At 44.2% G+C, this 14,064-nt stretch overlaps 1 protein-coding gene across 6 annotated transcripts in view; it reads left to right on the forward strand.

The window, feature by feature from the left end:
* The first annotated feature begins 1,570 nt into the window (after positions 1 to 1,570).
* TSPAN5 (tetraspanin 5) overlaps positions 1,571 to 14,064 on the forward strand; it is a 162,161-nt gene continuing 149,667 nt past the window's right edge. For 2 of the 6 annotated variants that reach the window (XM_081812110.1, XM_081812105.1), the window contains exon 1: positions 1,575 to 2,067. In XM_081812110.1, coding sequence (XP_081668236.1) covers positions 1,987 to 2,067 — 81 coding nt within the window. In that variant the 5' untranslated portion in view covers positions 1,575 to 1,986. Of the gene's footprint in view, positions 2,068 to 14,064 lie in introns of all 6 variants that reach the window. The other 4 variants (XM_081812107.1, XM_081812109.1, XM_081812108.1 and 1 more) reach the window with 3 other exon arrangements.

Here is a 14,064-nt window from a genome sequence, read left to right on the forward strand (position 1 = left end):
CATCTCCTGACTCTCCCACCTCTGTGGGTCCCCTGTGACCTCAATATAGCCTCCATCCCTCTCAAGGTCAGGGCTATCTCAATGGGTGGTGGTTTATTGCGAGAAAAAGTAACCTCTCGCCCCTCCAAAGCTGGATTATAGGTTGTCAACTAGCTAAACTATTTTTGAGAAAAGTGAGAGGTGGGTAATCTGAGAAACCCTATGCAAAAGGTTCTCAAACCTAAGGGTACTAAGTATCACCTGGGGAGCTTGGGAAACACGCAGATTTCTGTGTCCAGTACCAGGTTTACAGGGGTGGTGCTGGAAAATTTTCCTGATCTCAACTCTCTTTCTAGCTTTCTGAAGCCTGGGAAAAAACCCCCAAGACCTCCCAAAAGACATTTACACAGAGTTCTGAGCTGTTCATTCTTCTTCCACGAACGACTGGTACCTGCTCGCCGGCACCTGTGAAAGTGCTCCAGGAGGAGCTCGGATAGGCAACCAAATGGGCGCACCTTCTCAGGTAGCGCTCTAAAACCGTTTCCAGCCACTCGTTCCATCCTCCCCGAGAGGTCAAAGCTTAATGGTTTATGATCTATAGTACTAATTCCGATTTCCCAAAAGGCTTCCTAGAACTTCTTCTGAATTGCTTCTTAGAGTTAGGAACCAGTCAAGGTCTTCGGCACTATTCCGTCTTGGTGGGGGGGGGGGGGGGTGGCATTTGCTGTCCGAGTTTGTTATTGCAGCAGACCCTGGGGCAAGGATCGTATCCGGCCGGGACGCCTTTGAGCCATCTCTCCTTCCTTGTCCGCATTTCTGGGATGAAGCTAATTTTTCCCGCAGGTGGGGAGGTGGGGTTGCAGCCACACTTGGATTCCGGAGACGTTCCTTTGCAACCCTCCCAATCGGCTCCCCCCATTTCCCGTCTCCTGTTTCTCCTGTCTCCTGTTTCTCCCCCTTCCTCAACACCCTACCTTCCCCCTTTGCTCCCAGCAAAGTCTACGACCCCTTTCCGCTCCCGCTCAGTGGCCCCGCGTCTTCTCTTGCAACACTATCCGGTGGTGGTGGAGGGGGCGTGAGCGCGGTTGCACCCGGAAGGGGGCTCGTCCGCGGGCGGGGGACTCGCGGGATCCGCACTCACCCAGCCCTCTCTCCCCGGAGCGACCCTTTCCCCCGCGTCCCTCCAGATGCTGTCTACCGCAGCGGGTGGTGGAGAGGGACCCGCTGCTCATCAATCCCGGTCACTCCGGCCGGCTGCTCCCAATCCGCGTGCTCCCCGGGCGGTCTTCCTCTTCCCTTCCGCCTGTCATCCTCCTCACCTACCCTGCTGCAGCGCTCGGGGGTCGGCGGCGCTCCGGGCTGGTCGGAGAAAGGGCGGGGAGAAAGGGAGCGGGAGGAGCGGAGAGCGGTGGCAGGAGGAGGCGGTGCGGCTACGTGGTACCGCGGCCGCCCGGGAGCGCCCGAGCCCGTGCGCGCGCGCGCCTCGCCGGGGCTCGGGCGGCGGGCGGCGGGCGGCGGGCGGCGGGCGGAGCTGCGGGCGGAGGAGCCTCGCGCCGAGCGGGCGGAGCGAGCGGCGGGCGGAGCGAGGGGTGGGAGGGCGCGCGCGAGCCGGCGGGAGGGCGAGCGAGTAGCGTCTTCACCAGCATCTGCCGCGGCCGCGTTTGCCCGAAGCTCAGAGACCGACGGACGGACAGATCGCCTGGCGGACAGACGAGGGCTCTCGCCTTGGGCTCGGGGCCAGCTTCGGCAAGGCTCGGGGCTTGCAGCGCGCGGCTTCTGCGCCCGCTCACGGCCACCCCGGCTCCGGCGGCCTCGACGCGCCAGGGGGCTGGAGGTGCGGGAGCCGCTCTCCACCGGTCGGTGCCCGCGCGGCTCAGCCCCGGCCGCCGCGCCGCGGCCCGGAGCTGCGTCCCCGATCCCCTGCTCCCCTCCGGGCTGCTCTGAGCAACGGTGCTCCGGGGCTCCAAACTCGGGCTGCCGGGGCAAGTGTCTTCATGAACCCAGAGGATGTCCGGGAAGCACTACAAGGGTCCTGAAGTCAGTTGTTGCATCAAATATTTCATATTTGGCTTCAATGTCATATTCTGGGTAAGTTGGAGCGCTTCTGGTATTTCAACTATTGTGGCCGATCGATGCGCGACGATTTCCCCCCACGTTGCTTGCTGCTTTTACTTTTCGCAGCCCCTCGGGCGCTTGCCCGAGCTTGGAGAGGCATTTGCCTTCCGCCTTTCCAGCTTGCGCGTTGGAGAGATAAACATTTAATCCTTTCTAGGAGTGGGAAGAGCTAAAAGAAAAACCGAGCCGGAATGGGGGCACCCAGGCCTTGGGGTGGCTTTTTAAGGGACGAATAGCAGGGATGCAGATGAAAAAAAGGGCTCGGCAGTTTGAGAAATGAGCAACCACACGAATTAGATTTGCTCCCGGTGGGATATGGATGTTGGGCAGAGCGTGGTGTCATAATAGGGAAGGCTAATCGGGCAGAGCCGACCCTGAGGTCCACCTTCTAACAAGGATCTGATTGGACGAGGGCTTGGCTCCGTGTTGCCGCGGCTGGTCTGTGCCATGCTCAGCGTGTATCTTCTTGCACCATCTCGGGCTTTGTGTAGGATGCAGATGCGGTGGTATATGGTTCTGTAATGTACACGTAAATAACGCTTCCTGCGAGCTCTTCCCCTTCAGCTGGAAGGCGCTCCTTTCGCATAATGGACTGGCCAGTGGGCGTGTGGGGTGGAGGGTTTTATTTTCATGTATATATTATTGTCAGGATAATAACAAGTCACCATCAACATGTTTCAATGTGTTCGTGCCTCACATCCTCCTTTCTAAGGAGTGACACAGAGTGGGCCGTTTTGGGGAAACCTTGGAGCAATGCAAAGAGAATGTGTGAGACATGTTTTATTGGGGGTACGGAGAGAGCAAATTCTTCAACGCAAGATTCAAACCACGCTCTGGCTTTGCTGGCACCACAATGTGCTGGGCACCTATTGTAATTAGGCTGGGATGCCTACTCTTTTGTTTTGTTTGGATTCTTTTCCTTGATCTCACAAACGTGTTCAGCAACCAGACAAAGAGTTCACTAGGGCAAGGGGAAAACATTGGTTCAAAGACTGTTATTCCTACCCCCCATCCCATCCCATCTCCTTTCTTAATGGGCATCCACCCCCCCCCCCCCCGTGGAAAGTAAAGATGGTGGCTGTCTGGGGGGTGTTCTCCAAGTTGCTATTCAGTGTAGGTTCATATATGAGATAAACAATCATCCAACAGTGGGATCAGTAATAATCCACAGCAGCAGGAACACAGGGTGTGTTTATTATGATTCTCCTTTAATTTTAGCCATTTCCTGCAAACCTATACATCTATGAGAATAGTTATCAATATAGCTTTTCATTTGTTTTTTCCTATACACATTTTATCAAGCTATTTTAATTTTTTCCCGTTTTCTGTTCAAGTATCTTGTGCTGGTTTGCATGTTTTGCAAAGGGAAATGGAAAGGTTTGGAGACTACTTTCTGTCTCAGCATGTCATCTGTCCTCAAAACTCATAAAGAGAATGGGGGGGAGCAGAGAACATGAATCAGTACTGTATCTAGTCATTCACAGACAGGGTTCTTTTTGTTTTTTTTTGTTTTTTGTGTTTTTTTTTGCCAGGGACTGTACCTGATTCCTGTGCGTGGTCACCCCCTCCCTGCAGTCAAACATTGCTACAATTATAGGAAGAAGAAATTATTTTCTTTCTTTGCTTCTCTTTTTTCACCTTTGCTGGAAATGTTGAAAAGTGATGGGTAGTCACATTTCTGAGTGAGGTGTTTTGATTTTATTGGAACTTGAAACTTTGTGACTTTGAGAGTCGGGGACTACTGAACTGGGACTGGACTTTGGTGAGGTGGTGAGTCCAGGCCTCTTGATTCTACTTGAACACTTGCAAAAGTTGCACATTTCAGCTACCAGGCAACAAAAAGCACCCAGGGGCTTTCTATGCACTTTCATAGCAGGAGGTGGAAAAGAAATAAAGGGATTTGGGCCTGTTTCCCTGACAATTTGGTGTAATTTTGTACAGTGTACAGAGGAAAATTTAGTATTTTCTGTGGATTAGGTTGTGGCAAAACCATTAGAATTGTGGAGAGCGTTAAAGAATTATGGAATGCTTGCCTAGAGAGTTCTGGAATAGAGCTGCATCTCGTCTGATTTTGAAGGTCTTCATCTCTTGGGGGAAGTTTTATGGGAAGCCTGAAAGGAGACCTAGGCTGTGGAACTAAACAAGCTGCCCCAGGCAGAATTGTTAAGTAGAAGCCTTCGTTCCAAGGCCCTTCTCTTACTCTGCTTTCTATGCGCCTTCTCCCTCCTTTCCATGCCTAATGCTTTCCACCCTGATGCCCCCCATACCTTTCCTGTCCTGCTGTATGCTTCAAAATTACCCCATATTTAAACCTCCCAGGTTATCAGTACCATGGTTTTTAGTCCTGATCAGCAGGAAGGTAACGATAACATTCTATTAAAGTAATTCAGACTAAGGTGTTAGTGACTGAAGAGCTGGGGTCAGTAACTTGGCAGCCTGCTTCTATAAAGTTGCACGTCTCTGCCCAGTACAGAGTCACCATCCTGCAAGTTCTTGCCAGAAACAGCAGACTCAATGCTACTCTTACACAGGTATGAAGAAGAGATTGATAACAGAGAGTGTGGTTTCCTAATCTTTCATTGTCACACTGTGAGATGCTAGAAGAAATTTGAAATACACTGAGGACCCTTGGAGGTATAGTTTTAGCAAAATGAAATTGAACATCTGGTAGCACCAGCACTGCGAGTTTGGTTCTCTAGCAAATGAGTAGTTTGACTCGTTGCTAGTCAGTTAACTGCCCTGGGCCTCAGTTTCTCAGCTTTTAAAATGAAGGAGTTGGATGAGCTGTAAGGTTCTTTCTAGTTCTGACAGAGGAAATGTCTGTTGAGTTCCAATAGGCTAGGGAAGAAAAATACAAGAGATAGGCACTATGTATAATGAAAATAGCATATATTGGGACACTTGTTAAATTACAGACTTTTTCTTTACTGAGACTTGTCTGAAGATCAGTTTTCTTCATTTTTTCCCTCAAAGATCCTTTCATAAAACACACACACACCTTTCCCTAATTTCTTCTTGGCTTGTTCACTTATTGGTATAGTATGCATTCTTCCCTGTCCCCACTGTGAATCTCAAATGTGGTCCTGTGAGTCATTAAATATAGTTTTATTATTAGAGTTACTGTTTCGTGTGTAAAATATGAATCCTTTTATATAACAGTTGTAATGATATTCTGAGTAACAAAGTCAACATCTTCTACAGATTCCTTTCTCATTAGTTATCACAGGGTGGTGGTGGGGAAAATCTCATTTTCCCTATTTAATATTGGAAGAACTCAAGCCAGAAGGGAATTGATTTTATTGAGGCTGTTACCATATTGGGACATTTCTTGGAAAACCCCTAGGCTGCTTTGAGGTGGGTGAGGGAGGAGAAAGGGAGTTTTGTTTTAAAGTCACTTCTTTTGGGTCCTGAACCCCCACATCATATCACCCACCATTACTAGATGTTTTGCCCTGGACTCTTTTGGACTTTGGTTCTAATTCTTAACTGTTTGTAGGCCAGTAAAGTGATCTGATTCTGGTGTTGATCTGTTACTATATAACAGTCAACCCTAACACTTAGTGGTTTAAAACAAAACTTTCTTATTATATCTCACAGTTATGAGATTTGACCAGGCTTATCTGGGCAGTTGCACTTGGGGTCTCTTGGACAGTTGCAGTGAGATGTGGCTGGAGCTGGAGTTGTCTGGGGGTAGGATGCCCAAGATGGAATACTCAACATGACTGGCAGTTGATGCTTGCTTAGAGCTCAGCCAGGGTTGTTGGTTGGAGCCACCTACATGTGGCTTCTTCTTGTCTCTGAGACTGGTAGAAGGTAACAACCAGTTAAGGCTACACCCAGAACTGGCCCAGGGTCACTTCCATGTGTTTTACTTATTAAAGCACACATAGAGCCTACTGTTTTGAGGGGGGTGAAGAAAGAAATTCCACCTTTTGATGGACAAATGTCAAGGTACTATGGGTTGTGGCCATCTTTGAAATATACATTCTGCTGCACTGAGCCATAATTTCTTGTTTATAAGGAAGGATAACATTATCTAATGGAATTGTAGTTTCAGTGGTTCAGTGAGATAACATATTACTCAGTACAGTGTCTCAATAATTAACAAATGGTGAGTATTGTTGTTATTGCCTCTAGACTACTTCCATCCTATATTATAGAACTTCTAGAATACTTTAGCCAGGTAATGATAATACCCTTAAGATCTGCCGAGGAGATGAGGCAAGTGGATACAGTAAATTTAATTGTCACTTATTAGAAAAAAGCCCCATGGATCGTTGGAAACCTTGAATGACTTGGGAAAACCAAGAATGATTTGGGAAAACCCAACTCGTTTTTCTCTTCTCCTCCCAGTACAACGATTAGAACAGCCTTGGATACTTGAGGCCAAATTTCTCTTTGATGTGCTTTCAAATATTACATTGTGTCTTTAAGGGGAGGTTTATCTTGCAGAATGGCAGAATGTTGTATCTAATTTGTTTCCACAGGGCTCAAATTCAGAGAGGAGAGAGATTTAGGGAACCTTGGGGGGGGGGGCATCAAGTAGGAAGCCTTATCTTATGATTCACTATAAATTGTAAGATGTTCTGGAATGACGATACATCAGCAGTTTATAAGTCATAATTTTTGTTTTAATTTGCTAGACATCTGTTAGCTTCGATGGCAACCATATGGGAGTCTAAATTGCCTTTTGAATTACAGGGAGATGGTAGGAAGAAAGCTAAATATGGTTATGAAAGTGTCATATGGGAAAAGTGTAAGAAAGGTATAGAGACCTCAGTGGGGAGAATAACTGAATACTGAACTTGCTTGGTCTGGCTGCTCACACTTGGGTCAGTGAGAAGACACTGAAGTATTCACATTTGATGATATGCCAGAAGACTGAAATGAAGCCAAGGGGGAAAGTTCGAAAACCCAATGATGTTCCACCCACCATCAAATTGCCAAGGTGAGCTCATTTAGATGGATCACTCTGTCTTAATGTGTCCACAATAATAGTTAGTCCCTGGCAAAAGGTGAAAGCAACCTGTATTTTATTTTATTTAATTAATTAATTTATTTTTTAAGATTTTATTTATTTATTTGAGACAGAGAGAATGAGAGACAGAGAGCATGAGAGGGAGGAGGGTCAGAGGGAGAAGCAGACTCCCTGCCGAGCAGGGAGCCCGATGTGGGACTCGATCCCGGGACTCCAGGATCATGACCTGAGCCGAAGGCAGTCGCTTAACCAACTGAGCCACCCAGGCGCCCAGCAACCTGTATTTTAACAAAGCTTTATAATTATGATCTCTTTCTTCTAAGCATCTCAAAGCGTCTTACAAGCATATTATGACATCTTCGTAACAGATGAAAAAATTGGAGCACAGAGATGTGGGGTTACTTTTGAGCTGTTGAAGAACATGTCAGGGTTCACTTTTGGAATATTAAGTCTCCTCTAGTAAGGATAGCCCTAGCTTCTCCTTTGAAACTTATTTTAGAAGATGCTTTTAATTTTAAAATAAAACATCAAGTAAGTCACTTACATCTGTTCATAATTGAAAAGTGATAAAGTTTTTGCATATGCCTCAATTAACACCACCCACTAGCACAAAGAGTTAGGATGAAAATGTTAAAGAATATGATCGTATAATAAACTTTGTGTGGTCTATTGAGAATTCATAAATGAAAATTGGATTATTAAAGACAATTAAAAACAATGGAGTATTGAAGACACATAGTTCTTTCCATATGTAACACTGATGACTGTCTTACATTTCTAACTTCTGAATCATTATACTTCACTCGATTATAAGAACCTCAGCTGTAGGGACTATCTCTCCATCATTTTCATAAGCCCAGGGTCTAGCACACTGTCTGAAACATAGTAGGTGTTTGTTGAATGAATGAATTACGAAATCATTGGAAAGTACCTAGGCATCTTCTCCTCTAACTTTCTATTCAGTGAAACATTTTCTCTGTGACGTCCTGCCAACCCATTTAAGCATGGCTCTGTTTTTGGATCACGTTTCATTTGTCCTCCAAGTAGATGTAATCTGTTTCCCAGTAACTTCCATCCTCCTAATTTACTGTTGTTGATTTTTAATTTTTATTTTGAAACAATCTCAAACACAGAAAAATTGCATGTGGTATAATTTGTTTTTATCCTGAATCACTTGAGAAAAAGTTGCCAGGATGATGGCTATCATGCTAACACTTCAGTGTATATCTCCTGGAAACTACGATATTCTCCTAGATAGCTACCGTACAGCCATCAAAGCCAGGAAATTACCACTGATACGTTACCATCGCCTAATCCTTAGACCTCTTTCAAGTTTCCCAGTTGTGCCAATCATGTCTTATAAAGCAAAGAATCCAGTAGAGAACACACATTATATTTAGTTATCTCCTTCAGCCTTTCTCGGTCAGGATCCTGAGACATTTGAAGATTATAAACCAATCATTTTGTATAATGTTCCTCAATTTGGGTTTGTCTTCCATTTTCTCATTCATAGATTCAGGCTGTGCATCTTTGGGAGGAAAATCACAAAAATGGTGCTATGTTTGTCTCATTGCATCCCATCAGATGGCACTGATTTCTGTTTGTCCTATTACTGATGATGGTCACTTGTTTAAAGTGTTGTTTGCCAAGCTGCTCCGCCATAAAGTTACTCTTTATCCTTTTGCAATTTGTACATATTGTGTGACAGGTTACTCTGAAACAATGTAAATAGCCCAGTCTTCATCAAATTTTCAATCTAATTATCAGTAAGAACTTACTGTCTCCTTTCTTTTTCATCCCCTCAGTGTGTTTTAGTTAAACTGTTGCTCTTCTTACTTGGATGTTGTAGTTGGTCCCAGGTCTGGCAGTCAGTGATGGTCTTTTCATGCTGCCTCCTGTGCCCATTAACTCCCATCATTCTTTGAGTACTTCTTTGCTTTCTGGTGGAACAAGATGTTCCAAGCTCATCTTGTAATTTACTGGTGTGATCTATTGTATCAGCCATTTCTCCAAGGAGCCCTGGTTCCTTTGAGTGGCGAATGGTATTTAGAAGCCAAGATCTGATTGCTAAGTGTGCCCATGGCTATGAGGGTATCACGACCCCTGGGAACTCTCAGTGGACAGAAATATGGAATATGTATCTGTGTGTGTGTATATATATATATATACACACATATACATACATTACATATGCATTTCTATATTTATTTATATTTTGAGACCATGAGTTCAGTGATGCCTCAAATCCATCTTTGATACCACAGGGTTTATTCTAGGTTTTTTCCTTTTCTATATTTATAAATACCTTCTTTGACAGTGAGATTCCTGGCTCCCATTATTCTTAACAGTTTACTTATTTGATAAATTCTCCTCATATGTAGCCAGTCTTCCACAGCTGCTCCTGTCCCTCACATGGTTGCTGTCCTTACCTGCTGATGTTGCAACACGAATGTCATAACCCCGCACCCCAATACAAACACCCTTCTCACTCTGATCGGGCTCTGATACCCTGCTCTGGGCTTCCACATCCCTTCCCATACCTGTCCTTGCACAAAGGCCTACCTTGCTTGGTCCCTACTAATGGCTTTAGGATAGAATTTTTCAGGAAGGAGAAGAAGGCCTTAGGTAACAAAACAAGACTTATCTCCCCTCTCTGTAGCCCTTCATTATTTAAAAAAGGGTATTATGTCATTCCTAAACCTTCTGTTTTTCATCTTTAAGAGCTCTTAGTTCCTTCATGTATTCTTCATGTATGATTTCCAGGTTGTTCTTTGCCCTGGTCGTGATACTCTGCCTGTGGTCCCATTTGTACCCACTTCCATTAATGTAGCAACCAGAACGGAACACATTCTTCACACACCCTTCCACCCATCCAGAGAGCAGTGGGCTGTTACCCTTGAACTTCCTCTTAAGTCTCTAGGCCATGCTGAACCTAGAGGTAGAAGACTCTGCTACTGCCTGGATTTGTCTTTGAGTAGGTTACTCTCACAGATTATTTCTTCAGCTGCTTATCTAAAGTATGGGGAAATAATTCCAACATCTCACAGAGTTGTTATCCAGTATTAAATGAGAGCACGCATGTGCTTTGTAAAAGGTAAATCTCTCAATACAAATAGCAGTTATTAACCTAAGCGAAACTGCACAGGCTTCTCCAGGCAGCCAGAGAACATTGCTGGCTCAAAGTGAATTTCTAGTGAAATGAAACCTTCACTTCTTTTTAGGTGAACTTCTGTTAAACCCATCTCCCTAGGCTAAGTGCAAATCAGAAGCCCTAACCCTCCAGTTAATTATTTGAATTTAGATTTAGTACTCTTTATTTATCCCATTTACATGTCTTATTCTGGCCCAGTGGTTTTTAAATTGGGCTACCAGCAGCCCCAGGCTTCCTTGAGGTGTGCCCGGGGCCTGACTGGGAGGATCTGTGACCTCTCATCCCTCCTGAGGACTCAGCCGTTAGGTTTAGGATATCATGAAGGATTTGGCTTGAAAAAAGGGGTCCGCTGCTCAAACAAACTATTGAAAACCACTGTTCTAGCCTTCAGGTGTTTTTGAATCTTGATGGTCAAGGCATATTTTAACAAAATTATTCCTGTTATGGGTCCTTCTCCTTTATGTGAATCTCTTCATGCCCAGGAAGTCCCTCTCACTAACTAGAGTGACTTCTTTAAGATTCATTGATATTTCACTCCTTTATAGATGTAGCAGCATAATTTGTAAGTTGTTAGGAAATTTTAGTCTTCCCACCAGGGTATCTGATTCAGTAGGTCCTGGATGGGGCCCTGGTATAGTGTGTGTGTGTGTTTTTTGTTGTTGTTTTGTTTTTTGCTTTTGTTTTGTTTTGTGTTTTTAAATCCCTGCAGGTGATTCTGATGCTCAGCTGACTTTGAGAAGCTCTGGTTTGTTGTTCTTGGCAAGATGTGGCATCTCTACCCGTTGTTGTCTGGAGGGGACACTTGGGGGAGCTGGGAGTGGGTAATGTAGAGCTATGACCAAAGAGTGACCGATTTCACCAGCACATGAAGCTAGTGTTCGTTGCTGATGGGAAAAATATAATGTGGCCTATTTTATCCTTCATGGAATTTTTTATTAATCCAAAAATGCCAGTTTATTTTTAAATCTGAAAGTCCTAAAAACAAAATGAGAAAATCTCTGCCTAACAGAACCTCTTGTGCTACAATTAGTATGCTAAAATTTAGCATTGTATAGGGAGAGAAGCTAGTTATTTACTCAACAGGAACAATGGGGGAGTAGACATTCTGTTCTTTTGCCCTTGCTGTCCTGCCCACTTCAGGGCAGGGGATTGGGTCTAACCACAGATGCCAGATAGTGACCTGTCCTCCCCTTCAGAAATCAGCCTCCCTGGCCAGCCTCCCTTTCCTGGGGCTTTCTCCTGTGTCCCCGGTCCTGAGTGCCCTCATTTGGGGGTGGGGGAAAGGGGAGCTGCCTCCTCTATCTCTGTGGCAGGTGCGTTGACTTGAGTTCTGTCACACTGCGGCAGGGAGATTTCTTCTCCCATATCCAAATGTGCAGCACTATCCCAGAAAGCTCACAGTACAGCAACACAGGATACCCAAACCTGGTATTTGTCAGTTTACTCTAGAAAGAAAAGGTTGAATGTAGAATATTCAGAGTGTGCATAATGAATTGTCCATTATTTTCTTGACTTCTTTTTCCCTCCCCCCTTTAAAAAATTACGTATTTGATTATGACTGGGCTCCTAAAGTGGAAGTCTTTTGAAGGAACTAAAGTTTGGAAATGAATTCTAAATTATTTCTCTGAAATGTTTTACTGGGACATAGTTTATCACACCACTCCTAAAAAGTAAAATAAAATAAATAAATAAAGGACCCAGATTGGCGTGCAAACTCTGATTAGCAAGGTATAATTTTTTAAAAAGATTTATTTATTTATTTTAGAGAGAGAGACAGCACAAGTGGGAGGGGCAAAGGGAGATGGGGGGAGAGAGAGAGAGAATCTCAAGCAGACTCCATGCTGAGCGTGGAGCCCAGTGTGGGGCTCCATCCCAGGACTCTGAGATCACCACCTGAGCCAAAACCAAGAATCGGACGCATAACCAACTGCACCACCCAGGCGCCCTGCAAGGTATAATTTTTAAGTAATGTATTCAGCAACCTCAATAACAAAGTAGTATTTGGAAGTGGATGGCAAAACACTTTGGCTCCCCTCACTGAAAAGGCAAAGTGATGTTCTATACCTTTTCCAGCTACTATTTACTATTTAGATAACTATTATAAGAGATAGGGCTCTTTTTACTTGTTGAAAATATTTTTCTAAGTTATACTTGGCACTAAGTCTTGAATTGCTAAAAATCTGGAGGGAACAGCTGGTGCTCTAATAAATATTCAGGCCAGCTATTTTAATGCTTTGTACTTCATTAAGTAGTCCTAATAAAAGGGGAATACTTGACTTAAGCATTTCTCAAAGTATAATGTTTTGCTTCCAACAAAAATTTCCCCCAGCTGTTAATATTCCCCCCCAAGCAGCCTTAAAACGTAATTCTGCCAAGTAAGTAGTTCTCTATCTAATCACTGTTGAAGCATTTAATGCCGCAAGTTCGTTCTCCTGTTTTGAGGTATAGTCAGTCCTGTGAAAATGGCCCAGCCCTCTGATGAAGACTCCATCAGTTAATTTAGAAATTTAGAATTTAGAAAAAGTCTTTATATGTGTCGTATTAGAGAGTGATGATGAAGGTGCATCCTGACGTGGGCATTGTAGTGCTCTGGTGCGAAGTAGGCGGAAGAGTCTGGTGTTAAGGACCTTGGACTTCCAAGTGTGTCTGATTTTTAGCCAGCTCTCTTCCCAGGCTTGTGACCTTAGGTTATTTTAATGACCTTGCAGTTCAGTGTCCTCCTCATCTGCAAAATGGCATTCTTAGTCGTAGTATTAATTAATGCTGTTAATAGTAGTATAACATCTCTCTTGGAGTCATGAGGATTAGAGGAGTTAAGATGTATGAACTGCTTGGAATACTCCATAGGTATTAGCAATTATTCCTCTATTTTCCTCAACACCCATAATTTTTTTTTTTTGGTTGTTTTTTTTCTTAACTTCTTTCGGAACCATTAAAGTAATCTTACACGGTAATATATATTTTTTGTTCTCTGTAATGTTCTGCCTACATAAGCGCATTCTCAAAATAACTAAAGGGAAAAAAGATCTAACAATATTCACAGTGTTCTTTTCATTGTAATGAATGGCATGTAATTCTTATCATGGATACCAGACCATGAATTTGCATCTATTGTTTGTTGTTAATTTTCTCCTTTTTCTTTACCCATTTAGATTCCCTTTTCATTTTCTTGGCAAAACCGTACGGTCTCGTCTTAGTGTTTTGTGCCAGGAAGTTGAGTTTCTGATGTTGAGCTCTGGTGTTAGGCCTAACACCTGGCAGAAATCAAAACGTTTTATTAACATCTGTTGAATCTGGATATTGTGAAAATATCTAGATGGCTGTAACTATTTTTTGCACTTATGGTATCAGAAGTCTGGCATATTTTGGTCATTGTTTTACTCTGTATTTCAGACAAATTCTGTAGATTGTGGAGGTGTCCTTAGAATTGATGCAGAAGTAGAATTTTGGCCTCAACTATCTGGTCATTGATTAAATAAATAGGCCACCCATCCTGGTGAACGGGTGACCCGTGGCTTCTTCTCTGGGGCAGCAGTGATGGGAGGCGCCGGGAGCTGTGTTCTTTTGCCTCCGGTGGTTTCACTGGACACAGAAGACCCAGGCTGTCCTAATTTTTGAGCATAATCTTCTCTCTAATTGGGCTCAACTCTGGGAGAAAAGGCCAGGGCATGCTAATTTAGTAGGTGCAAGGAGCCTTGTCACTCATTCTTATGCGGAAGGTGTGCAGAAATCCCCCAGCCCTGGAAGGGGGAGGAGGAGGGATGAAAGGGAGGGTGAGTAGAATTTTTACTGTAGTTTTCACTGGTAGAGAAGAATGATCTGTTCAGCATGACAGGATGTC

Source organism: Leptonychotes weddellii, chromosome 2 (genome assembly GCF_054177405.1).
Source record: "Leptonychotes weddellii isolate Sample4059 chromosome 2, ASM5417740v2, whole genome shotgun sequence".
Classification (NCBI taxonomy): Eukaryota; Metazoa; Chordata; class Mammalia; order Carnivora; family Phocidae; genus Leptonychotes; species Leptonychotes weddellii.